The sequence below is a fragment of the Mchenga conophoros genome, linkage group LG22 (genome assembly GCF_057382185.1).
Source record: "Mchenga conophoros isolate Kocher_MC1m ecotype Shallow Benthic linkage group LG22, M_conophoros_male_GT1.1, whole genome shotgun sequence".
NCBI classification, from domain to species: domain Eukaryota; kingdom Metazoa; phylum Chordata; class Actinopteri; order Cichliformes; family Cichlidae; genus Mchenga; species Mchenga conophoros.
This window is the reverse complement of record NC_140546.1, coordinates 1,153,372-1,180,123: the sequence shown is the minus strand read 5'-3', so window position 1 is coordinate 1,180,123 and position 26,752 is coordinate 1,153,372. Positions and strand designations below refer to the sequence as shown.

General features: G+C 46.9%; 1 protein-coding gene across 2 annotated transcripts in view; it reads left to right on the top strand.

Annotated features, from left to right (window-relative positions):
* The window catches only part of LOC146548458 (glutamate receptor ionotropic, kainate 5-like), a 216,750-nt gene extending 203,325 nt beyond the window's left edge, over positions 1–13,425 (top strand). For both annotated transcript variants that reach the window (XM_085261542.1, XM_085261541.1), the window contains exons 17-21: positions 1,025–1,190; positions 3,057–3,282; positions 8,715–8,843; positions 9,288–9,409; positions 10,962–13,425. In XM_085261542.1, coding sequence (XP_085117668.1) covers positions 1,025–1,190; positions 3,057–3,282; positions 8,715–8,843; positions 9,288–9,409; positions 10,962–11,711 — 1,393 coding nt within the window. In that variant the 3' untranslated portion in view covers positions 11,712–13,425. The remainder of the gene's footprint in view (positions 1–1,024; positions 1,191–3,056; positions 3,283–8,714; positions 8,844–9,287; positions 9,410–10,961) is intronic.
* The last annotated feature ends 13,327 nt before the right edge of the window (positions 13,426–26,752 follow it).

Below are 26,752 nucleotides of genomic sequence, written 5' to 3'. Positions count from 1 at the left end.
CCCAGTAGCTGCAGTCAGACAGATGGTGGAGTGATACTGGAGGGACTGGAGAGGCCATCAGCATCTTTCCTCTCACAGCTCTCAGCCTCGTCTGGCACTTAGCCTTAGAAAGACTCACGAGTGGCTCGCTGCGCTGTTCACGCTGCATATTCAGGCAGAGTGGAAGCAAAGAGGCCGTCAGAGGGAGGTTAGCTTAAACGCGATCACGTTTGTAGTTTCCCTCTCGCAGCGTCTAAAGATCTCAGATTCCTCAGGACGCGGGGTCATTTCCTGCAGCTCCTGCTGTGCACCCATCACGGCGTTCTGCTGCAAACGCTGAAGCGCACATGCAGCTCCTCGCTGGGCTGAACTCTTTTCTGACTCAGTTCATATAACCTCAAACCTTTATAAAGCCATGGTCCTTTTACCCAGCGTGCTCGGGGAGCTGCCTTGCTGATGTGTGGTGACCAACACAGAGTTGGCGGCGTAGCTCTGGCGTTTCCCCTGAAACTCGGCTCATCTTTTAAGAAACATTTCTTTGTGTGTTTTCTTTTTTTGTAAATGGAAACGAGATCCGTCGCAGTCGTGGGTCTCGTCTCCGCTGACACCACAGAGTGTGTCTTCCACTTCCCGCAGCGCTCTGTGCAAACACAGCACATTAGAAGTAATCACGGCCTCGAGCCAATCACCAGAGCCCGAGTCTGTTTTCCTGTATTTGCTGGGCTGCTTTTCATTTAGTTTCTGCTCTGCTTCATCCTTCCTCTCTGCCTCCTCTTTAATTCTCTCCCCCCTCCCTAATTCCCTTGCTCATCACTTCCGCCTCATTTCCTCTGCAGCAGAGGCGTCCTGCTCGTCTCTGCTGCAGCTCGAGTTCATGTTTAGGTTGATGATTTTTACCTAAAACTCCTGACGTTTCCTGCAGTGCCCTCCATCTGTCTCTCTGCTGCGTTTTCCTCTCTCAGCTCTTAATGAAGATAGGCGAGGGGGAAGAGTGGGGCTGTGCTGCAGGGTAAAAACATAAAGGTCTTCGTCTCTCCTCCCTCAGGTGGGCTTTCACCCTCATCATCATCTCGTCCTACACGGCCAACCTGGCAGCATTTCTCACGGTCCAGAGGATGGAGGCGCCCATCGAGTCTCCGGACGATCTGGCGGACCAGACCAACATCCAGTACGGCACCATCCACGGAGGCTCCACCATGACCTTCTTCATGGTGAGATTATTTTTTAATCCAGCCATCCCATACGGTCATCTCAGGCACACAGAGGCGGTCTCAGGGATTCTACTTCCTGTTAATCTCACTGCATGACAGTGCGCTGCAGTCCAGCCTGGGGTGCAGCATCGGTGAACAGATTTTAATGGAGATAAATGGCAAGAATCATTTTTTACACCTGCAGGAAAATCCAGATTTGACATTAGTTTGTCCAAACAGCAACGGCAGCATTGATAACAAGTCTTCAGTGTTTCTCAGTCAGGCAGCTTTTAAAACCGCAGCTTTCTGCTGATGCAGGCTGATTGTTCAGGCAAGTCTGTAGGACAGCACGCGCTCCAAACTCCCACAGACGTTAGTGAGACGCCCAACAGGAGGCTGCAGGGGTTAGAAGCAGCAGCTGGTTGAAGGTGAAGAAAATCACAAATGGAGGATGCTGTAAAGCGGCCTGAGGTGCTGTGACGTCCTGAGTGCTCACAGAATAGAGGTTTCACTATAATCTAAACCTGTCTATGCCGACTGTGTCCACCTCTGCTTTAAAAACATGATGGAAATTTACGTTTCGTTCTGCAACTGTGAAGAACGCGTCGTGACAAAACATGAGCTCATGTTGGATTTGATGGCAGCAACAAAAGGTTGGAAAAGTCAGAAACTGCATGTACAAACAGAATCATGTTCCTCACTGTGAACATGTCATCAGCTACATGAGGTCATCAGCACGCAGGGACGAGGCCGATAACTGCGAGCTTCAGCAGCGCTGCATTAAAGGATCAGTGCACGGCTCAGGAACGCTCCCAGAAACCAGCGTCTGCCTGCAGGTTAAAGCTGCATCACCCAGAGAAGAAGCCACGTGTGGCCACGATGGAGAAACAGCCCCAGTTTACACACTGATGTTAATGATGCGCATGGAAACATGGACCTGTCCAACTTGTTGATGGCATCACATTCAAAATGAGCTCAGATTTTTATTGACATGCTTCATTTTTTTATTCTCTGTGTTTTGTTCTCAATAAAATATGAATTCATGAGATCTGCACACTTATAGAGCCTCCAAGCTTGTACGTTGGGCGTTCTCTATTATATATAATAGTAAATTATTAAAGATGAGCAAAATAATGGATGAGTACTGCCCTGTATGCAAAGGCCTCGATGTCAGCTGTTATTTGAATGTCAGTAAATCCATTTGCAGACCGACCAGCAGCAGTTTCCATTCACATATGAGAATTTTCAGAATCACAAAAAGATTAAATACTGGAAGTAACGACCCGTAAGTGTAGAGACACAGATCCTGTGTTTGATCCTGGGATGATGTAACCAGTAATAACACGACCAGATTATTCATAATTAAAAATGCTCCCAAAGTCCAGTTCAGCACACGGCTACGCCACCTGTCAGTCACAGAGGCCACGCCCCTAACCATGCAAACTTTCAGTCTTGTATTCTTTCAGTAAGTGTTGGTTTATTTCTCCCGTGCACTCAGAAACATTGACGTGGGTGTTTATGGGCATGGACCCACTGTCGGAGGCTGCCTCGAGTGGCCATTAGAAGAAGTGCAGATGTTTCACTGAACTGATGGTAAGCTCTCAGCAGAGCACCAAACACCAGCTGTTTGAGGCAACTATCGATCCTTTTAAAGAAGTGAAATATATATTTTAAGGTGTTTTTAAAGATTTGTCCTCAGCAGGAACCAGTGGACTCGAGCCAGACTGCTCTTAGTGAGACACAGGATATAAGTGCATTTACCACAGAAACAACCAAATCAAATAAAAACAGTAGGCTTATGCTGTAAGCGCACATCGTGAGGTACAAACACAGACCATAGAACACGTTCAGACACTACAACTGTCCTTTCACCTTCTCTTCCTGCAGAACTCGCGGTACCAGACGTACCAGCGGATGTGGAACTACATGTACTCCAAGCAGCCCAGCGTGTTCGTGAAGAGCACAGAAGAGGGCATCGCCCGCGTGCTCAACTCCAAGTACGCCTTTCTGATGGAGAGCACCATGAACGAGTACTACCGCAGCCTCAACTGCAACCTCACGCAGATCGGAGGACTGCTGGACACCAAAGGATACGGCATCGGCATGCCTCTGGGTGAGGAGAGGGGAGGGGCTAACCGCGTACCACAAGCCAAGGTAGACTGCCCCCTGCTGCTGAGTGCTGGTGTTAAATAACTTGGGATCACTCTGTTCTGCTGTTAGCGAGGTCTCTGACAGCTCAGGTGATCCTGGTTAACGCACAGTTAGCAGAGTTAGTGGAGAGAAGGAGGAACAGATGTTGACAGTGACAGAAAGACACGAGCAGCTTTCAGGAGAGCCGCCGTCACTCGTCGGCCTGTTAACACATGAGCATGGAGGCGGCGGCGTTTACTTTACATGCAGGAGAATCACAACACAGGAGTTTGTTTAATTTTTACGTTCCCTCTCTCAAAGTTTAAGGTGGAGTTTTCTAATGGCCGACACCAAGAGTTTGGCTGTACGGCAGGAGCTGTCGGCCAAAACGACACACGGCAAAAAGCTGACAAAGAGTTTGTAGCACAGCGACGAGCTGATCGCACTAAAAGAATCAGGAGTAAGGAAAGGGCCATCTGCCCTTTGATCTATCGATTAAGGGTGAGGGGAGGCGGATGGGACAGATTATATAAATTATATCTGATATGATTTAAATATTTAATAGCGAATTTTAAACATTGATCATTGGTTTGGGCGAGAGAAACAAACCCTTTGATCCTGTAATATATATATATATATATATATATATATATATATATATTACAGCTTGAACTCTGGGTCAAAGATTCAAGTTGCAGTTATTTATATTTCCTGTCACCTTAAATCTTCACTCACAGACAAGTATCTTTGACAGTGCATATATAGGTGTATTATATAGAAAAGACAAATATTGTTTGTTTAATATGTTGGCATTGCTAAATTTGGCTCAATGCTTACATATATGTGTAAAAAGAAAACTTATGAGCTGTGATAACTGTGTCTGATAGAATGAAGAGTCGACTGATATAGTAAATATTCCTTTATTGGGTGAGAAAATCAGACCATGTCATAACTGCTGTAAGTCACACAGAATAGATATCAGAGCCTTAAACAGGCTGACGTCTGCTAAATGGGTCAAACTGGGCAGAAAGTCTACAAACACATAACATCCTTATAGAATATGATGTAACACTATAGATCAACTTAGCTCAGAATATATAAAGCATATAAACAATCACAGCAATATGATGCAACAAACACAGCAGCTACTGATCCAAAATACTCAAAGCTTCATAGAACTGAAACCAACATTTATTTTAGCTCCATTCTGCTGCTGATACATACTTTAGGTTTCTGAACATTAAACTTGTTGCTGCCTTTCATAGTGTGTAACTTGAAGGCCCTGAGTACTCTGAGTACTTTCTCCCACACTGGAAACACTGGGATGATCACATTATTTGAACATTACCTAATAAGACTGATTCAGCACAGACAGTTATGTTAAACTTTCCTAGCAGTCCTTCACAAACAGGGAACAGTCTGTCTATTCTCTCCATCTGTCAGCTGCTGCTGGCTCTTCCTCCTCCTCTTCCTCACACACTGCTGAGTTTGTCCTGGTGGATCATCAGGGCTGCAAAGCCTCACAGATGATGTGCAGCAGTGGGTCCCTCAGTCTGTCCTCACTCTGGACACTTGCAGTCGTCACACATGGAAATCAAATGTGTGATAAGCTGCAGGATTCAAACACAAGTGTAACTTATAAACACATGTTCATACTTTTATTCCACAATCAGAGAGAAAGAAACAGAGAGAGAGTGCAGGACAGACAGACAGGTGACAGTCTCAGGTGTACACACTGCTACACAACAGCACAGAGAAGCAGGATTTAGTGTTTGTGTTATTACGAGTGTAAACAAGAAGAGTTCCAGATGGTGCAGTGGACACATGTGTGACTGCTGTGATTAAAGCATCTTTCTTTCAGCTTAACGAGTGAACCGTCAGCTCGTTCAAACACACGTTAAAGTCCGTTTGGCTCGACACCACCGAACAGAGGCAGCAATATAACACAGCTCACATTAACAGTGCAGTGGATCCTGCTTGTGCCGTGATGTTCAGGAAACCGAGCAGCATCACTGACTTTCAGCTTGTTGTGTTTGTGGATATATGACTGACTTTAATTATCCATGAAATCATCAGATTCTCTGTCAGATTAAGGTCGACTATTGAACGGCGTATATTTAAAGGCTTTAAAACCAAGTTAACGCTGAAAGTGCAAACATCACTAACGTCACATAACTCTGCTGACATGTGGCCAACAGCAATTGTTTAATGTTCTTCAAGTGACATCGTATTCAGTACTTACTTTTGACAGTTCACTCTTCGGCCGCTCCCTTCTGCCGTCTTTTGGAGCAAAATTATCCACACCCACCGCCGCACTATGAATTGTGGGATATATGGGACCAAGTGTGCACCGGACCACGCTTGATATTTGGGGAAATCGTCGGCGCATTTGGAGTACACTTCGAATTGGGACAGCCGTCGTCGTGTGGCGGTGACGTAATCGCACTCAAAATGCGTACTTCAAGCGTGCGGTCTCTTAATTGGGACACAGCCCAGTTCTGTCTCTGAGTGGATTTTGTTTAGGCGGGGTACTGCTGACACTCTACTGTGGATTGACTAACATACAGAAGCCTCTACTGCCATCCAGTGGTCAAAAATTACACTGCTGTAGAACTGGGCTGCTGTAGTTTAAAAACAGATTAACATGTGTCAATGCAGCTGTTTATTGTTGTTATTAAATTATTGCCTTTTGTTTGATGATGAAAACAAACAATCTCTTGCCTCAGGGCAGGTTTAAAGTGTCAGATGAACCATGACACAGTTAAATGTGACCGGATTGGTGAGCTCCACACCCACAGTCTGTGGATTTCGATTGAATCTGCCCCTGCTGTTTGCCCGGGAGACCCTAGAGGAGCAAAATGCTGTGGCGGGGTGACTGCAGGGCTCGGTCGGGTTCCCCCGTCACCACGACAAGTAACAGAGCAAATACATTAGCAGCTGATCAGGTTATTTTACAGCAGGTCCATCACATGATCCAGTATAAAACGAGTATCTCAGAGACGGCTTAGAGTTTCACCAACCTGCAAAAAACTGCAGGAGGATCAGAGCAAATGCGTAGAGCACCGAGCTGAAAAACAAAGTAGTGAGAGCTGTCAAAGAGGCTGTGTCCATCTTGTGTTTACAGCATATGCTTTGCCTATTGTCCCTAAAGCCAATCAAAGCCACCTCTGCTGACCCACGGCTGCAGAAACAGCAGAAGTGACGGTGTGGAGGGTTCAGTTAGTGTGTGTCTGCTGATAAGTGTCAGCCTGCAAGCTGTCAATAAATCTTTACTGAGGATTGAACGTGAGTCTGTTCAGTAAACAACCTGCAGTCTGGAGAGATTAGGGGATTACATCGTGCTGCAGGGTCCCGTCCAGAGCTCCGGTGTCGCCGCCCGCTGCCTCCAACACATCTGGAGCTCCGGTGGAAACGAGACTGCGGACAGCAGCGGCGATTTGTATAAAAGGTGCAACTGCTCGCGTTGTCGTTGTGTCGCTGTTTATGAGGCCGCCGCCTCCACATCAGCACGTTTACCTGATAGCAGGTGAGCTCCGCCATTAGCACCAGCCCTCTGTTTTCATTCACAGCCCACCTAAGATTGGATTTGTCTCGCTGCCTTTGAAAGAGGAACACCAGCCGGCAGCTCGTCTTCAAAGCCAGTTTAGTGCATCAGGACGCCGCGACACCGAGTGCAGCTATGTGCAGCCTGGTTGGTTCCCACAGACGTGAAACAGAAATCCACAGACGCTGAAAGTTGTGCAGAACGATGACCCCGTCTTGTGTGGTCATGCAAACATGATTCGATAAACAAGATAAACCCATAAAAAGTTTCATCCATCCACAGGCTCTTCTGATCATCTGTGCAGGCTCTGAAAGTTCACCAGTGCAGGACAGTGTTAGACATCACACGCCTGGAAGCTGAAAGTGGACTCAGGGCCACAGCTGGTGTGTGTGTCAGGCAGAGGCTTAGATCAGTCTCGGGTTGGTGGTTTGATCCAAGGTTTAGCTCACGTTTATCCAGCATCAGATTGGATGAGCTCAGTCTGAGTCTGCTCACAAACACGCCTGTTGGCGGTCGTCCGATTGTTTCTGGTGGTGCCTCAAAGCACCGAGGTGACCGTTGGTAGGATTTGATGCTATATAAATAAAACTGCAGTGAACTGTACGTCTGTGATGGCATACAGGCTGTGTCCAGGAGTGCATCTGAAGGAAACTACTTCCTGTTCGGAAGTACAATACAATACAGTTTTATTTATATAGCACATTTAAAATCCCGAAGGCTTCGCAGTAATACGGAGAAACAACATAAGTCAATAACAGAGTACAGATCGGGCACTAACAGACAGGATGGAGGCATTAATAGAACAGAAGAGTTAAATAAAATAGGCATCAAACCTCAACACAGAGGGAAGGTCAATCGTGAGTGCGAAATATCTACGAAGATAAAAACTGCAGTGAAATTAATGATAAAATAATACATTTAATAAAAAGTGTAAAAAGGGTGTTAACTGGTCAGGACAGCCAGGTTAAATAAGTATGCTTTCAATCTTGATTTAAAGGACTGGATAGAGTCCGAGGCTCGAATAGAAGCAGGGAGGCTGCAAAGGTTGGGTGCAGCTGAAGCAAAGGGTCGCCTCTGGTCTTCAGTCTAAACTTAGGTTGGTGATCTTAATGTACGACAAGGAGTGTGCAGCTTGAGGAGGTCAGTGAGGTAACTGGGCGCAATATTATTCAGGATTTTAAAAGTGAGTAGCAAAATGTTAAACTCAATGCGATATTTGATTGGTAATCAGTGTAGATCAACAAGAGCCGGAGTGATAGGAGCAAATTTTCTAGCTCCAGTCAGAAGCCGAGCCGCAGCATTTTGAACGAGCTGCAGCTTTCAAATAGAGATGGATTGGAGACCACAGTAGAGAGAATTGCAATAGTCTAACCTGGACGTCACAAAAGAGTGGATAAGAAATATTGTATTTTTCAAATATGGAGCCCAACGGTTCCCAAAGTGAGAAAAGGTGGACATGCACTCTAAAACCAGAACAGGATTCAACACAAGAGAGTGTGAAGCCTTCAGTAATAAAACTTTTCCACTAAAATGATTAAGAAATTGCTCACAGAGAGCCTGAGAGGCCGAGCTCGACGATCCAGGACAGGGATTTATCACGGAGTTAAACATTTTGAATAACATTCGGGGGTTGTGGCTGTTAGTCTCAGTAATATCTGACAGGAAAGCTGCTTGAGCTGCCTCAACAGAGTTCTGGTCTAGAGAGCGGCTCCTACAAAGGATGTCGTAGGACATCTGAAGCCTACCTTTCTTCCACCTCCTTTCAGATCGATGGCAGACACATCGTAAGGCTCATATAGTGTCATTTAGCCCAGGTTGAGTAGCTTCATGTGTGTCTTTAGATGCTGAATATGACTTCTGCTCCTCGTCAGGCTCTCCGTATAGAGACGAGATCACTCTGGGAATACTGCAGCTGCAGGAGAGCAACAGGCTGGAGATCCTGAAGAGACGCTGGTGGGAGGGAGGACAGTGCCCCAAAGAGGAGGACCACAGGGCCAAAGGTCAGTGTCATCGTAGCGTGATCATTTAACGTAAAAACATCATTTCCTGTTTCTGTTTGATGGAAAGATTCCTGCCTAGGACACAACCGTGCTCCTCGCTCATGTCAGTGAAGCCTTACCACGATGACACGTAAACAGGAAGTTTTTATCGGGCGTCTCCTTTCCTGTGCCGCCTGTCTTTTCCTCATTGATATAACAAAATAACAAATGACTTTGTCCTCCGCCTTCGCTGTTATTGTGTATTTGTCTCCTCCTTCTGAGGCGTCTCACGCCAACAACTCCACATTTTATGCCATCAAACAGGTTAAATGGCATAAAATATCGGTTGTTTTAAGCCTGGCCCGTTGTTGCTGATGGAGAGCACGCTGTGTTTGGAAACAGTCCTCAGGCTGGTAGACCGGTGTAGGTGAATCGATCTGTGATGTGTCCATCGCTGCGTTTCAGGGCTCGGCATGGAGAACATCGGCGGGATCTTTGTGGTTCTGATTTGCGGCCTCATCATTGCCGTCTTTGTGGCCATCATGGAGTTTGTGTGGTCGACACGCCGCACCGCCGAGACGGACGAGGTACACCATCGCACACACACACACACACTTACAGATTACACTGGGCAGACGTGAGCACTGCAGAGCATCTGTACACTGATACAAACGTGCTCCACAAGGTCAAGTTTATTTATGCTGCACATTTCCAGTCAGTGCTGCGCAAAGAGCTTAACAATGTAAAATACCACTAAAACAAATAAAATGTAAAACAATGATGCAGTAAAATATAGAAAAAAAAAGAGTCAATAAAAACAACTAAAACAACAACTAAGGCTGTTAAAACCAAAATGTTAAAGTGGTTAAAGCCAGACCATAAAATGTGTCTTCAGTAGCGAGTTAAATTGATCAAGTGTTTGTGCACATCTAATATTTAAGGGAAGACTATTGCAAAGTCCTGGACCTGCCACAGAGAAGGCTCTGTCACGATGAGAAGCTTAGTCCGTGGATAACTTGGTTTTAACTGGACCTCATGGTTTTCTCTGGAGCATAAAGGGGCTCAGCCAATAAGCACCTTAAAAACAAAAAGTACGACTTTAAATTGGATCCTGTAAGGAACAGGGAGCCAGTGTGGAGACGCTAAAACTGGGGTTACATGCTCCTAACGTTTAGTGCCAGTTAGCAGACGAGCGGCTGCATTTTGGACCAGCTGGAGACATAAAGAGAGGCCTGGTCCAGACCAAAGTCCAGACCAAAGTACAAAGAATTGCAGTAGTTCAGTCTGCACGTAACAAAGAGAAGGTGCAGCTCCAGGGCCACTGCTTCCTTTATTCCCAGCAGCTGATAGACAGCCTCCATCAGAGCGTGAAGGGTGTAGCTGGGGTTTGGGGGCCTCCATCAGAGTGTGAAGGGTGTAGCTGGGGTTTGGGGGACCTCCATCAGAGTGTGAAGGGTGTAGCTGGGGTTTGGGGGACCTCCATCAGAGTGTGAAGGGTGTATCTGGGGTTTGGGGGACCTCCATCAGAGTGTGAAGGGTGTAGCTGGGGTTTGGGGGACCTCCATCAGAGTGTGAAGGGTGTAGCTGGGGTTTGGGGGACCTCCATCAGAGTGTGAAGGGTGTAGCTGGGGTTTGGGGGCCTCCATCAGAGTGTGAAGGGTGTAGCTGGAGTTTGGGGGACCTCCATCAGAATGTGAAGGGTGTAGCTGGAGTTTGGGGGCCTCCATCAGAATGTGAAGGGTGTAGCTGGAGTTTGGGGGGCCTCCATCAGAGTGTGAAGGGTGTAGCTGGAGTTTGGGGGGCCTCCATCAGAGTGTGAAGGGTGTAGCTGGGGTTTGGGGGACCTCCATCAGAGTGTGAAGGGTGTAGCTGGGGTTTGGGGGGCCTCCATCAGAGTGTGAAGGGTGTAGCTGGAGTTTGGGGGGCCTCCATCAGAGTGTGAAGGGTGTAGCTGGGGTTTGGGGGGCCTCCATCAGAATGTGAAGGGTGTAGCTGGAGTTTGGGGGCCTCCATCAGAGTGTGAAGGGTGTAGCTGGAGTTTGGGGGACCTCCATCAGAATGTGAAGGGTGTAGCTGGAGTTTGGGGGCCTCCATCAGAGTGTGAAGGGTGTAGCTGAGTGCCTTTGCTCTCTCTCTCAGGTTTCCGTCTGTCAGGAGATGCTGACGGAGTTCCGTAATGCCGTATCCTGTAAGAAGAATTCTAGATCCCGTCGGCGCCGACCCCTGACCAGCACTGGGGGCGGAGTCCTACGTCACCCATCCCGCCTGACTCTGGCCGGTCCCCGCCCCATCCGCCTGATTCGAGAGATGCGTCTCAGCAACGGGAAACTGTACAGTGGCGCCGGCCCAATGACGGGCGGGTTGGCAGGGGTCGGGATGGGAGGATGCCCCGATCTGGGCCCGGGGCCACAGAGGCTCCTGGAGGACCCGCTGGGCACCAAAACCTCTACCACCACCCCCCCTCCTGCGTCAGCCCTAGTGGCTCCGCCCGCCCCCCCGCGCAGCTTCCTGCAGGCCTGCAGTCACGTACGCATCTGCCAGGAGTGCCGGCGGATCCAGAGCCTGCGACCGGCCGCGCTTACCCCACCCCCTCCGCCCTCCTCGTCCTCCTCCGCCTCCTCCTGCTCCCGGGTCCCGCCCTCAGTGGCGATGACAGGCCTTCACCCCCGTCACAGCGCTCACCATCATCTCCATTATCACCACGGCTCCATGTCGCTGCCCCGCCTTCCGCCGCCCCCTCCCCCGATGCCGACGGACAGAGCTGACAGCGACGGGGGCGTGGCAAGCCCGCAGCGGTACAAAAACAAACCTGTGCCCCCGCCCCGGCCGCTGCCCCCCAACAAGACCCCGACACACCCACCGACAGACTTACTCAGCGGACACGACTGAGCCTAAGGATGCTGTCTGTGGGGTCAAAGGTCACAAACACATTGACCCCAAAGCTGTACTGGTCTAAACTGGCTCTCCAGCAGGGGTCAAAGGAGGAAACCATTCTGACCCGTTTGTGGGGGTCATCCATTAAAGCAAAGACACGTCAGTGGACTGCACCAAACCTTTACGGGGGTGAGCGGATTGACCCGCTCTGGGGATGGAGGACTACTCACGGACTTTTTACCTTTTGGAAATTAAGCAGACAAACAGGAAGTGACTGTCTGAGGCCGACCCACCCTCAGCCAATCGTCTCACTCCATGCCGAGCAACGAGGACTCAGACAGACTGAGGTTTGATACTGATCCAGGTGTTTGTATAGACGAAACGCTACAGATACACACACTCACACAAAGTGGAGAAGAAGAAAAACTAAGTCTGTGATTGTATTTCCTGTCCTGTTGTCCAATCAGAGGAGCTTCTCCTCCTCCTCGTCCCGATCCTGAAGCTGATGTCACAGCGATCTGATCGCCGAGTTGTCTCATTTCTAAAGGTCACCTGTCAGCTGCCGGCGGCGCTGAGCTCCATCGCTGAATAATTTGGACCTGCTGTACAAAAAAACAACCTGTTGACTTTTTCCCTTTTTTACTATGAAATGAACGAACAGCTGCTGCAGTTGTTACACACATCTGTATTTGTTTTATCATTTAATCATTTTATTTGTATTTTATAACATCATTTTTATATTTTTATTTTATTTTATTTTTGTTATCATTTTTTTCCTTTTTATAAAAAAGAAAATATAAAGTTACAATTACAAAATATATAATTATAGTTTGTTGACATGCAGGAAGTGAAGCAGCAGCTGAAGAGAAAGAGTGCGTGTGTGTGTGTGTGTGTGTGTGCGTGCGTGTGCGCGTGTGTGTGTGTGTGCGTGTGTGTGTGTGTGTGTGTGTGCGTGTGTGCGTGTGTGTGTGTGCGTGTGTGTGTGTGCGTGCGTGTGTGTGTGCGTGTGTGTGTGTGCGTGTGTGTGTGTGTGTGTGCGTGTGTGCGTGTGTGCGTGCGTGTGTGTGCGTGTGCGTGTGCGTGCGTGTGTGTGTGTGCGTGTGTGCGTGTGTGCGTGCGTGCGTGCGCGTGTGTGTGTGCGTGTGTGTGTGCGTGTGTGCGTGCGTGTGTGTGCGCGTGTGTGTGCGTGTGTGTGCGTGTGTGTGTGTGCGTGTGCGTGTGCGTGTGTGTGTGTGTGCGTGTGTGCGTGCGTGCGTGTGTGCGTGTGTGCGTGTGTGCGTGTGTGTGCGTGTGTGTGTGCGTGTGCGCGTGTGCGCATGTGTGCGTGTGTGTGCGTGTGTGTGTGCGTGTGCGTGTGTGCGCGTGTGCGCGTGCGCGTGTGCGTGTGTGTGTGTGTGTGTGTGCGTGTGTGTGTATGTGTGCGTGTGTGTGCGTGTGTGTGTGCGTGTGCGTGTGTGCGCGTGTGCGCGTGCGTGTGTGTGCGTGTGTGCGTGCGTGCGTGTGTGCGTGTGCGTGCGCGTGTGCGTGTGTGTGTGCGCGTGTGTGTGTGTGTGCGTGTGTGTGTTTCCTGATGTTTTCTCCTCAGATCAGCAGGACATTATTGATTCTCTTGTTATCATTATTATTATTATTATTGATATTGACTTGTGGGGTGACTGTAGGAGGGGTGCCGCCCTCTGATGTTCAATATATAGACTCATGTTTGGAATAAATAAATAAAAAACTGAAAGGTGTGTTGAGGTGCCCCGGGTGGAGGAGGTGAAGGTGGGGTTGGGCTGCTGGTCACGGAGCAGCACACAGGGTTTGTTTTGTTGTTTGATTCCCAATATTCCATGTTTTTGTGATCAGCTGTTCATTCAGAACTCGAGGGATGGGGAATTCGTTTAACGCCGGTTAGGAATGTCCTGTGGACGCGCACATCAAGTGTAACAGCAGCCACGGATGCAGCGTGAGCCGGGTGGACGAGGTTGAGTTCCTGGTGTCTTTCTTTCAGCTTTAACTCTAATCCTGCATTTTTATTTTATTTGTGCACGTTCTCCATCAAAGCCAGAACCCAGCAGAGAGCGTTTACATCCAGCCACGTTGCCACGACAACAGCAGGTTAGTGACTGTGAGCAGAAATGAGCCCCGTCACATGTGATGGGACAGAAATCACCTCTGACATCATTCATGAGGACACCTGCAGGGATGCTGCAGTAACAGAGGGCAGCCAGCAGAGGGCAGTGCAGACTAAGGAAAGCCACAGCTGAGGCAGGCGTGTTCACATCAGCAGGTAAGAATGTGGAAGTTGGAGCGAGTCGTTCCTTAATGTGACATTTATTTATTTATTTATTTCACACGTGGTTCAACAGTATTTCATTCCCTACATACAAATCCTCCTCCCCATTAATATAGCGCTGCACCCATGAGTGAAAAGCAGCAAACGCAGCTCTGTGTCCTTTAAAAATAATCGTTAGGATGGATTTAAAGTGATCCTGACCTGTTCCTATCAATGATAATGATTCTTCATTCAAAAATAAGGTGTGATGCACAAACAGTGTAGGAAACTCTGAATGAAAGGCAGTTCAGCTGGTGGTGCTTCAGAGTAGACGTCATGACTGGGTTATCTCTGGAGGTTATGAGGTTTTCCTCAAAAGATAATTCAGATGATGAAGTTCATTAAAAGAACTGAAACTTCTGCTCTTTAGCTGTGTGATGCAAACGGGTCTTTATTTAACCCCGAGTGGCCTCGGCAGGAGGAAAGAGTCCAGCTTTAGAGGACGCTGCAGAAGTCTGATGGACGTGCTTACTGAAAGGTCTTTTTCTTGTAATACATGCACTGACTCTCCGTCTGACACAAGCCGTCCACACAACAATAATAAAGACTGAAACAAAGAGAAACCAAAGTCAGACTGACTGTGGAAACTCACTGACACTAAACTGACTTAAGATCAAGTTTATTTCTAAAATCCACAAAGACAGTAAACTGTTTACAGCACTTTTCTTCATCTTCTCCATCACGCTGCCTGTGAGCACTGTCATCAAACTCACCTGAATCAGTGAGAATGAGGACTTCCAGCGTAGCAGCTGCTAACATGTTGGGGAGTTTTAAAGCCTGCGTAAGCTACCAGGTGTACCTAATGAAATGGCAGATGCATGTTAACTTGACAGCTATGGATGAAAATGTACCTGAACTTCCCTCCACCAGGCTGATGTTAGTGAGAAACATGATGGAGTGATCACAGCCGTGGGAACAGGGTCATAAATAAAACCATGTGACCATGTGATCAGCTGTGACTGGAGCTTTTTGATGGCGGCCCGCTGTAGCGTGGTGTCGTGACAGCGAGCCGGGCTGGGACAGTTGCGTTTTTCAGTGAGGAGAGAAGCCGTTAACCCGAGGAGGCGCTCGGCCATGTTCACGCCTTCCTCCTCCTCCTCCTCTCCTGTGGGTTTGTGTACCTGTGTGAGGGAATCAGATGGCGCTGCTGGGAACAGGATGCACGATGCTGACTCGCAGGTTTCAGCAGAAAATGTTGCACAAACAAATTTTCCAAAGAGCAGGAAGTGACATCAGCAGGCTGCTCCTGTGAGTGCCTCCTCCTGCTGGTCGACGCCCACGGCTCGTTCACTTACAGTCACTGGTTTCTTTAATAGCAACATGACAAGTTACGGCGTGGAGGACGTGAGTCACAGACGTTTGTGTTTGACAGCAATAATAAAATGTTTCGCTGCGTCCTCTGCAGTGAAAACCACCAGACAAGCATGATGTCATCTTTATTCATCATCTGTCATTTTTTATTTTGGGCTCCTGGAGGCTGATATGGCAACAATAATACAAATATAATTATTAATAATAAGGCTCGAGCTCGGGCTGTACGGCTGAGAGCGGCCGGCCCGGGCTCGAGTCCGCCGTCTTTACCGCACGTCTCTCTGCTCCTGACACTTCTTCACTGCATCTGTGAATAAAGCTAAGAACAGAAAACATCTCCGCCTGCAGATTCAGCGTTCTCGGTGGCGCTTTAATAGAAACGGTCTCAGACACATAAATATCTGAACACATTTCTGTCCTGAGAGGTCAAACACACCAAAGCACAGGTTTGATATCTGTCTCTTAGAGCGTCGCAGGTTTCCTCTTCACGATGAAGATGATGATCTACTGAAACTCCTGCAAACAGTGAAAGAATCCAAACACAGCTGCCTGCAGGTCAAAGGTCAGCCCGCTGCGCTGTGGTGCGGTCACAGTTGGTACTTTTTTATCACACACGTGTACTTCTACTTCACTGAAGAGTATATGTACTTCTGCACCACGTGTCATGTGACCCACGCAGGGTGTGGCTTAGTTCCAGTTCAGCTGAATCCTCTCATATCGGCTCTTCACACAGCCGTGACCACAGCTCCTCTTCATGTGTGATCATCTGATCACAAACGCGATGCGCAGACGTCTGTCGACGTTCGGAGCTGCAGATCTGAGATATTGTCAAAACTGACAAAATGAAAATTTGCTATCAGATTTGAATCCAGCACCAAAACCATCACAAACATCTGACTGACAGCAGCTTCATGTTTCAGCACGGCAACGATCCAAACACGCCGCCAGCGCAGGGAAGCACGCCTGGACAGAAACACACGGGGGAACTATCAGAGCCTCAGCATCACTGAAGCTTCATCCTGACAGCGAACACGCCGGCGTCCTTCAGGAAGCCCGGAGAACTGTTCCCGAGGATCCTCACAGAGCTCACACTGAGCTCCAGATTAAAATATTCAAACTCTGTTTTTAACTAAATACACATGAATGTCTGAATAAATCTCTGCACGTATTTCATACTTTACTGCAAAACAGAAAGAAATGAGGGGCAGATGAAGACTTTTGCACAGCACTGTACTAGAAGGAACCAGAAGGAACCCAGGAAGATGAAAGCGTGGTGAGCAGGAGACCTTTGATGACACGAGCTTTGAAGGTTTTCTGCAGAATTATGAAGAAACAGATCAAAGGTCCGACTCTGCATTTCACGTTAAATTGGTGCAGTTTACTGAACATGACACACATGCTGGCTTTAGATTGCGACACTGTCAGATTCAAAGGATGTGACAATGACTGTAAAAGGCAATAAATCAGTGACACGCCCCCTCAGGCTGTCAGTCGGTGATTAATCACACGCATCATTTCCTCAAATATGCAAATGCAGACGTCACATGATGCAACACTGCTTCCAGAAATAAATGTGGTGTAATGATTCGGTAAGTTCGCCTTTTTCAGGAGAAGCTGGTGGGAGTCATGACAAGAGCAGGTGAAAGGTCACGATGAATGTGGTGTGCACGCAGCTGTGAAGCTAAAGATGGAGTGCACATTAAAGGCACTGGGCCTCGCTCCGTCTGCTGCAGCCGCTCAGCGATGCTGCGGCGCTGGGATGGCACATGTTTGCTCAGAGAGACCAGTTTGTTTCCCCAGAGGAGAAACTGGGACTGCTGTGGAGGCCAGCAGCAATAACCTGAGCTCAGGCTCATATTAATCTGCTGCTTCGAAGAATAATTCTGACCTCAGTTCAGGAGATGAGGCTTGGTGACGTTTTATTAGGTGCAGATGATGATGTGGTAACTTTCACGTTTTCATTTCTTTGATGAGGGGACACGTTCTCAGATGATAAATCATAAGCATGAGTTCATATCTCAAGTCTGAAGCTGCAGACATGGATGTAAATGTCCCTGCGCAGCATCCAAAGCCTACGGATTCTCTTCACCTCCACCTTTGGTGGGAGACGCCCCTCCCGGCTGCTGCAGTCAAATACAACAGGGAAACATGGCGGCTCCTCAAACGGCAGACCCGCTCCTCAGCATTTTTAGTAAACGATAACTTTAATTATAGGATGTTTATTCATGAGTACAATATCTTTTTTCTATAAACTCAACTAATTATTGAGGGTACCTTTAAACAGCTATCTGCTCTCAGAAGGAAATCCAACAGCAGCCGCCTTCACAGCCAGTGACTTTCAGAAAGATCGTCAAAGCAGGATTTAAAAATTAGGGGTGGCTCAAGACTTTTGCACAGTATTTTCTGTCAAGTTAAATGACTCTTGTGTTTACATGTTCTAATAATTAGCGTATCCAGCAGTTGAAGGTCTTCAGATTGGTTTTACTCACCTGGACAATCACCTGTCTGCGGTAGAGCTTCATCACGTGTAGGCCGGTGCTTCCTCCACATCTGTAGGTTGTTATGGAGAGAAATGATTTATTGATACACAGAATTTAGATAGAGGTTAGACTCCGATGGCCCGCCTCAGCGGAGCAGAACCCGGCAATGACAGGCATTGAGCTCAAAGAAAGGAAAAGCTCTCTTACTGATGCAGGAGTTCTACAGGAAGCACGTGCACGTAACCAGTAATGCATGGCACAAGCAAAGCACGCATGAGCACCATTAGAGTGAGATACTGGGGAAGGTGTGGTTAGCAAGGGGTAGAGATGGAGGCTGCGACGAGGCCGCTGATGGCCGACACAACGTAGAGCCTGCCGGAGGCTGAAAGATGCAGAGAGTGGAAGTGATCCCAGGCTTAGACACCTGAGGGCGGACGCACCTGAAACCATAGAGCTTCCTTATTCAACTTACATATGCTGTACATACACCTTCATCTGGAGAACTTCCAATAAAAGAACAGGCTTCTTCTGTGTGAGCATGAAATCCATCCAAACACAAACACTGACGCTGGACTCAAACGTTTCCAGCAATTAGACGGCCCCTGCTGCTGTTTGACTGAACATGACTCAGGTGGCCGTGTCGGGACAAATCGCTCAGACTGTGCCAGCTGGGATTTGTATGCCCTGCGGATTAATACATTCCCACAACATTTCATTTCTACGTTTTGTATTTGAATGTCAGGCTTGTTGGGGCAGGTTTAGTTTGAACTTGTCTAACCCGGGACCTAAACATGTACTGTCACACTGTGGATGCTCATTTCAGTGATTCAGTTTAAACCACAACAACACACAGGGCGCTTCGTATTGTAGGGTAACGACTCTGCAGTTATAACGTATGGATGTGTGTGTCCACTGGTCGCTGTGGGCCCAGCACTCAGTTTCACACCCTTTTTTCTACTCTTGGCTCTGGATGATGTCATAGAGAGATGGCTCATGAGGCCATCTCATGCTCAAAGCTTCTGCCGCCCCTCCCTGAGCCTAGTTCTGCCTGAGGTTTCTTCCTGTTAAAGGGAGTTTTTCCTCCCCACTGTCGCTCATAGGGGGTCATATGATTGTTGGAATATTGTAGGGTCGACCTTAAAGTGCCTCGAGGTGACTGTTGTGATTTGGCGCTGTATAAATAAAGCTCTGCCCACCTGCCACTCAAACGTTGTATTTAGGACAGCCAATCAGAAAGCTGGTTCTGTGACAGTGTTTCCCCGGTAACCGTGGCGCTCTGACTGTCAGCCTGAAGCAGGGCTGAGCTCCTGTGGTCCATGTCCTCCCTGCTCACAGGGACTGTTTCCTTTTCAGACAGTTTGTGGGAGTTTCTGGTTTGATTTGTACAAATTTCTCTTTGAGTTTCATCCAACTGAGGATGAAATGATCCAGTAATTACTCCAGACCACTTAAAGGACCAGTTCAAAGTGTCCTGAGCTGATCTCGGTCCTCACTTCCTGAACATTAGACCAGAGGATCAATATCACTCTCATCACTCCATCCATTAAATATGAAGCGTATGGGCTGGAACACTCACTCAAACATGCTGGAAGAGCAGTTCCAGTCATGGTGACGCAGCAGTGTGACCTCTAACGACTGCACTTCCTGTTCTCTGCACCTACAGCTCCGCCCACGAGTCAGTCGAGCTTTGCAGAAGAGCAGACGTGTTTACAGCCTGCTTTTGTTCTTCATGGATAGTTTCTACCGTCAGTAGGGGCGTGGCCTGTTTGACTGACAGGTGGATGTAACACATTTATAATGACATCATCTTACTGAACTGTATTAGGTTTCAGTGTAAGCTCATAAAGTTTCCAGCAGTAAGCGAGTCCAGCTGTGCAGAAGTTCACTTTCGTTGTTTACATCTTCTTGCAAAGGTACATCTCCGTCCTCAGGAAGTTCTTCATGCGGTCGATAACACTCTCATCGCTCTGCGCATTAAAACAGTCTCTGCTGCTCAGCTGGAAAACTGGGTGGTGTAACAGAAGCATGAATATATTCTGACTTGTAGATGATCAAACCTCAGACTGCTGTGGGGAAAAGTCCGGCCCTGTAAATGAAATCATTAGCGGTCTGATTCAGACTGACTCCCACACTGAGAGAGAAGGAAACAAGCTCCAAGCTTCAGCTTCTGTTCTTCCTCCAAGCAAGCCTGTTATTACTCCAGCCTGTAATCACACAGGGACAGTAAAACCTGCTGCACACACACACACGAGAACTTATTCAGACAGCAATGACCCGCTGTGCCACACGGGGGCGATAGTGGGGCTAATAACAAATCTCATTAATTTATGTCTTTTTAACGTCTCTTGCAGGATTGGAGGATTGAAACAGCCAACAGCCCGTCGGAGAGGAGGACCACATCGTCCCCGAGCTCTGAGGGCTGGGTGACTCCGGTGGATCAGGTGCTGCTGATTGAAGTCCCAGCTGCTCCACCCTCCTCTCCAGGGCCTTCAGAAAAGCCACACAGACAGGCTGGTGGTTGTCCAGGTGTGTTGTTCACCGGTGCTTTCTTTCATCCTCACGATGCACCAGCCTGTAGATTTTGCCACTCCTGCGATTGTAGACGTTTCTCAGATGGTGTTTAAGGATGTCTTGTATAGAGAGCTGCTTTGACCACATGTACTCTGTTCACAGCACAATCTGTCAAATCAACTCAGACCTTTTATTTATTTACTTATGTATTTTGGCATAAAGAAGGAATTGCCCACACTTGAACTGTCCAACTACTTTTGGTCCCGTTAAAAAGAGGGTGGTACCGACACACGAGCCAGGCAGAGATGACACAACAGCAAAACACTACAGAACAAACTGCTTGAATGGAGAAAAAGATGCATGCAAGGCTGACATACTGTATAGGACAAAGGGGCATGAATCACAAAGTGGTTTTAGGAGAAGTAGAAACACACGAGCTTGGAACTGGAGTTTTGAAAAGCCAAAGCAAAGAAAGAAAGAATTATAGCAGTGTTTTATGATGTTGAGAAAGCATGTATGATAAGATGTGGAGACAAGGTTTACTAATTAAAGATGGTATCAGGGCGACTGCACAGATGGATAAAGTAAGGACAGGAAACAAGTATTCAAAGACGTGTATAGTAGGAAATGTAACACCACAGTGGAGCAGAGCGAGTCACTTATTATTTTATCATTTTCACTGATGATAAATGATGTGTTGTAGACAGAGGAATGGGATTTCCCTTTTTGCAGATGATGGCGACATGTGTGGAAGAGAGGAAGGAGTTTATTACTAGAAAGGTACAGGAAGTGGTTTTAAAGCTGAAGGACGGTCACGCGAGTGGGTACGAACAATGTTTTTACAAGGAAAGACATCAAGTAAGGACGTTAAACTAAAGTAGAAGAAGTGAAATAACATTTCCTGAGGTTTGGTTTGATGACACGTTCAGACAAATGCAAGAAAGTGTTAAACATCATGAGAAGTTTGAGTGGACGTGACAGAACAGGCCTGAGGCTTATATACAGGTCAGTGTGTGCATGTGTGGCTCGGGTTAGATCGTGTCCAGTACGGAGCATTGAGACTCTGTACAGGTGAACTCAGACAGGTAGAACCAGGAGAAAGAAGAGAACAGTTAACACTGAGTTACTGGGCGGATCATCGGGAAACAGCTGGGCTGGAGAAAGAAGAAAAAGACGTGAGCCATTTTATTTGGACTGTGAATAGATCAGGTCAATAAGTCAAACGGTCATTACCAGAAATACAGCCGTGGATACTTCCAGAAGCTGCAGTAGACTCACTGTTGGAAAGGAGAAATGAGGAGTTTACTTTAAACTGGCAAACAGCACAGAAACATATTCATCAATATTGCTGTCATGTGCAGATTGATACAGCATCTAAGAGTATATCTAACAGAGCGGGAGCAGCTGTGATTGTGTTTAATATCAACGTAGGGAACAGGATAAGCAGAGATGGGCAGTAACACGTTAGTTACTGTAATCCGATTACTTATTTCAAGTAACGAGTAAAGTAAGGGATTACTATTGCAAAAACAGTAATTAGATTACCGTTACTTTCCCGTAGGAACGCTGCGTTACTGCGTGCGACGTTCGTGACAACAGCTGTGTGCAGATCAACAATGGATCATATATCGAGTGCAGAGAGAGTATGAGCGTGCAGCGTTTAAAGCGTGGAAGTACTGACCTTACTTTGCGTTTGATTCCATAAAGAGTGACAAAAACATTAGTGTCCGCTGTGCGTGGGAAGAAAACTTCTTTTTACAGCGAAAAAAACCCCTAAACTTCCAACAAGCACCGAGTAGCTACGACGTAATGGGAAACTCACAGAGAAACTCGCGGATTCTTCCACTGACCGCGGCACACCTGCACCAGGGTAACCCTCCGCCTGCCCCACTCCTGCTTTACAGGTGAAAATAGAGCAACAGGACCGCTGAGTCTTTCACTTTATTTATTTTCTGCTGTGTTTTACTTGCATCTAAAAAATAATTTCCCCCAGGGATCAATAAAGTATTCTGATTCTGATCTATTTGAAAGACTGAGTGTAAACACACAAAATATTTTATTTTATGTGCTGGAATGTGCAGAAAATAGGTTTAAATGTTAAACAAATTTCTTCCAGTCAGAGAAAGTTGCAGATAATTAAATCTTTGCTTGATGCATAAAGTTAAAAGATTAAAACTAATAAAACAAGTTTTAAAAAGAGACTTTTCCATTTGATTACATTTTGTATGATGATTATGCAGAAAAAGTAGAATTGGGCTGAAAGATCTATCGCTCTATCACCTATTCAGGTTGTAAATCGTGTTTTTAAAAAGTAACTGAGTAACTAATTACTTTTGAAAATAAGTAATCAGAAAAGTAACGGGATTACTTTTCTGGGGAAGTAATCAGTAATTTGTTACTGATTACTTTTTTCAAGTAACTTGACCAACACTGAGGATAAGTGACGGGCTTTCAGCACAGACAGAGGAACGGCTGTGATGTTATCAGCCGTCCACCGGGCTGAAGACACCACACCATTAAAATCAGTCATTTGTTCAGATTCCAGTTCATTGTAAGTACGTTTCCAGTGCAGCCATTCAGAAAGTAGCCGGGACAGAAACTCAACAATACAGAGTGAACACGATGGCTCTGATGATTACAAGAAGACAACTGATTTACTGAAGAAGTGAAACTTATCAGGCACATCTAATTATCTTAGACACACACGTCTGTATGATAGGATCTAATCTTAAGTGACTTTCTGGTCCACACTCCATACCAGCTGCTGAAGGTAACGCACCAGTTTGTTGACTGTCAGCTGCCAATAAACACCAAAGAAGAAGAGTCTGAAAGCAAGGCAGGGAGGAGAGGGCCACAACAAAGGCTGGAACATCTTCATCCTCTGAGCAGCTCTCTGTCAGCTCTGTGAGGATCCTCAGGAACAGTTCTCCAGGCTTCCTGAAGGACACCCAAAGCTCTTTGGATGTTTCTGCCTCCTGTTCTCTGTCAGCGTGATCCCACACTGCTCCACGGATGCTCTGGGTCTCTGCGGAGGCCCATCCGTGACTGACAGAGTCTAAAGATAAAATGTTAAATTTGCTCTTCGATAACTTATCTTTTATCTGTAGACACAACACAGCTTATCTTTGAGCCTTTTTATGTTTGACTGAAACACAGAGCAGACTGAAGTCACTTCACAAACATGAGGAAAAGGTCCAAAGACGAACTATTGATCCAGACTTCTTTAGAAATGATAAGAAAGCCTTGAAACATCTCTGTTCAACACCAAATCAACAGTCGCCTACAGAGAGAAACTCAACAATCCGACGGTCCTAAACACTTGGCAACAGCGAGGAGGAAGAGACCCCTTGTAACAGGAAGGAACCTCTGGCAGGAGCAGGCTCAGGGAGGGGCGCCCACCTGCTGTGGCCGGTGGGGGTGAGGGCAACACTGTGACATCATGAGGACAGCTAGCTCTGTGTGCTCTGCAGCGCTGCGTGATGAATAACTCTTTGTCTTTGCTGGTAACACAGTGACCTCGTGCTCGAATTCCTGGTGGGGGAGCGCCTTCTCCTCAGGCTCCTCCCACACTCCCGCCCTGCATGTATTACTGTTACACATTCCTGAGTAAATACTGCAGGCGTGTCAGGTCCTGTCAGCCGTACTGCTCCAGCGCACACAAACACAAAGTGTGCGCCGTCGAGCGAGAACAAGTTTCTTCTTTTTCTGCAGTTTTCTTTACAGGACCTGCAGCTTTCCACCGTGAACGCCAAAAGGCCTACCTGCACCGGTCACCTGCTCCTAAACCTGATTGGCTGAATGCTACTCACTTTAAATGTTGACACGAACACTTCACTGTGCTGTATTTACAGTATTCAGTGATTACATTTCTGAAATTAATAATCCTACTCCCAGTTGTCCTGCTTTGCCTTACCACCACTCCATTTCTCTTCCACACCACCTCCGGCGCTCCCGGCCTCGCTCTCCTTCACCTTGCCTCCTGCACACACGCATTACTCGTAATTATCCCGTCACACTTTATTTGTGTTTCAAATGTTAGTTTGTCAGATGTGAACATGTTTTGTAGGACCATGTTTTCACATTTTACCTCAGTTTGTGTTTGCAGTGTAGCGTTCCACTCTGAGGTGCTGCACAGGTAAGCAGCATTTAAAGTATGCCTTTATTCATTTATGAGACGCGTGCTTTCTTGGCAGCGGTTTTAGGCTGGATGCCACTCCTCTCCTGCCCTCTCCAGTGACCCAGGCTTGAGAGGACACCGCCTCTTTAGAAACCTTATCGAGATAAGAAAAGGTGTGGAGCAGCTTTCAGAAGCTCAGGCTGATGGAGACGAGATCCATTTGCCCGATGCAGTGATGTAAGTATTGATCTCTCAGCCGTTCAGGGTCACGCGAGGCTCTCGGAGAGGCTGCGGCGTGTTAGATCTGTGTTACTCGAGCTCAGACTCCAGTTTGGTTCTGCAGGTTTTGGTTTTCCTGACTTCAAAGTTTGCATGTGTGAAATGTTGGTTTCACTTTGACACGCAACATGTCAACATGCAACAAGCACAGGCGGTCTGTGTGTGTATGTCTGTGTGTGTTTCTGTGTGTGTGTGTGTGTGTGTTTGTGTGTTTGTTTCTGTGTGTGTGTTTCTGTGTGTGTGTGTGTGTGTGTGTGTGTGTGTGTGTGTTTGTGTGTTTGTTTCTGTGTGTGTGTTTCTGTGTGTGTGTGTATGTCTGTGTGTGTTTCTGTGTGTGTGTGTGTGTGTGTGTGTTAGTTTGTGTTTGTGTGTTTGTTTCTGTGTGTGTGTTTCTGTGTGTATGTGTATGTCTGTGTGTGTTTCTGTGTGTGTGTGTGTGTTAGTTTGTGTTTGTGTGTTTGTTTCTGTGTCTGTGTTTGTGTGTATGTGTATGTCTGTGTATGTTTCTGTGTGTGTGTGTGTGTTTGTGTGTTTGTTTCTGTGTGTGTGTTTCTGTGTGTGTGTGTGTGTGTGTGTGTGTGTGTGTGTGTGTGTTTGTGTGTTTGTTTCTGTGTGTGTGTTTCTGTGTGTGTGTGTGTGTGTGTGTGTGTGTGTTAGTTTGTGTTTGTGTGTTTGTTTCTGTGTCTGTGTTTGTGTGTATGTGTATGTCTGTGTATGTTTCTGTGTGTGTGTGTGTGTGTGTGTGTGTGTTTGTGTGTTTGTTTCTGTGTGTGTGTTTCTGTGTGTGTGTGTGTGTGTGTGTGTGTGTGTGTGTGTTTGTGTGTTTGTTTCTGTGTGTGTGTTTCTGTGTGTGTGTGTGTGTGTGTGTGTGTGTGTTTGTTTCTGTGTGTTTGTTTAAGTGTGTGTGTGTGTGTGTGTTTGTTTCTGTGTGTGTGTGTGTTTCTGTGTGTGTGTGTGTGTGTGTGTGTGTGTTTGTTTCTGTGTGTTTGTTTGTGTGTATGTGTATGTCTGTGTATGTTTCTGTGTGTGTGTGTGTGTGTGTGCGTGTGTTTGTGTGTTTGTTTCTGTGTGTGTGTTTCTGTGTGTGTGTGTGTTTCTGTGTGTGTGTGTGTGTGTGTGTGTGTGTTTGTTTCTGTGTGTTTGTTTGTGTGTATGTGTATGTCTGTGTATGTTTCTGTGTGTGTGTGTGTGTGTGTGCGTGTGTTTGTGTGTTTGTTTCTGTGTGTGTGTTTCTGTGTGTGTGTGTGTGTGTGTGTGTGTGTGTTTGTGTGTTTGTTTCTGTGTGTGTGTTTCTGTGTGTGTGTGTGTGTGTGTGTGTGTGTGTGTGTGTGTTTGTTTCTGTGTGTTTGTTTAAGTGTGTGTGTGTGTGTTTGTTTCTGTGTGTGTGTTTCTGTGTGTGTGTGTGTGTGTGTGTGTGTGTGTGTGTGTGTTTGTTTCTGTGTGTTTGTTTGTGTGTGTGTGTAACTCACTTCCACATCTATCCATCCATCCATCCATCTATGCATCATCCATCCATCCATCCATCCAGTTTGTGTCTGAGGTTGTTCTCCAGGGTCTGATCCAGCGGTGGCGTGGCCTCTGCTGGCAGCAGGATCATTTTTGGAGTATGAATGCAATGATCTGATCAATAATTTGATTTCTGTTCGGACGCACAGCCAGAGAGGGATTACAGAGAGCGACTGGAAACAGTCCACTTCAGTGGCACCATTAAAGCAGGCCAGTTTAAATAGCAATGTGGGTTCTGGAGCCGGATGTTGGAAAACTGTGACTTGTGACTATAAGAATTTGATATGATTATCGCGAACCTGACCAACAGGAATGCAGAGTCCCAACCAGTTTGTTGCAGGTCTGTGTTTTGCAAGTCAGATTGTGCAACAAGGGAGAGACAAACCATCTGCAGGAAGAGTCATTTGTCTCTCACAGGGTTCCTTCATTTAACCTCACATTGAAAGAGCAGGGACCACCCCCTCTGTGTTATATCACAAAGAGGCAAAAGTAGGAAAAGCTGTGATAAGCAGGGTTTAGAGCAGCCTGCTCACGG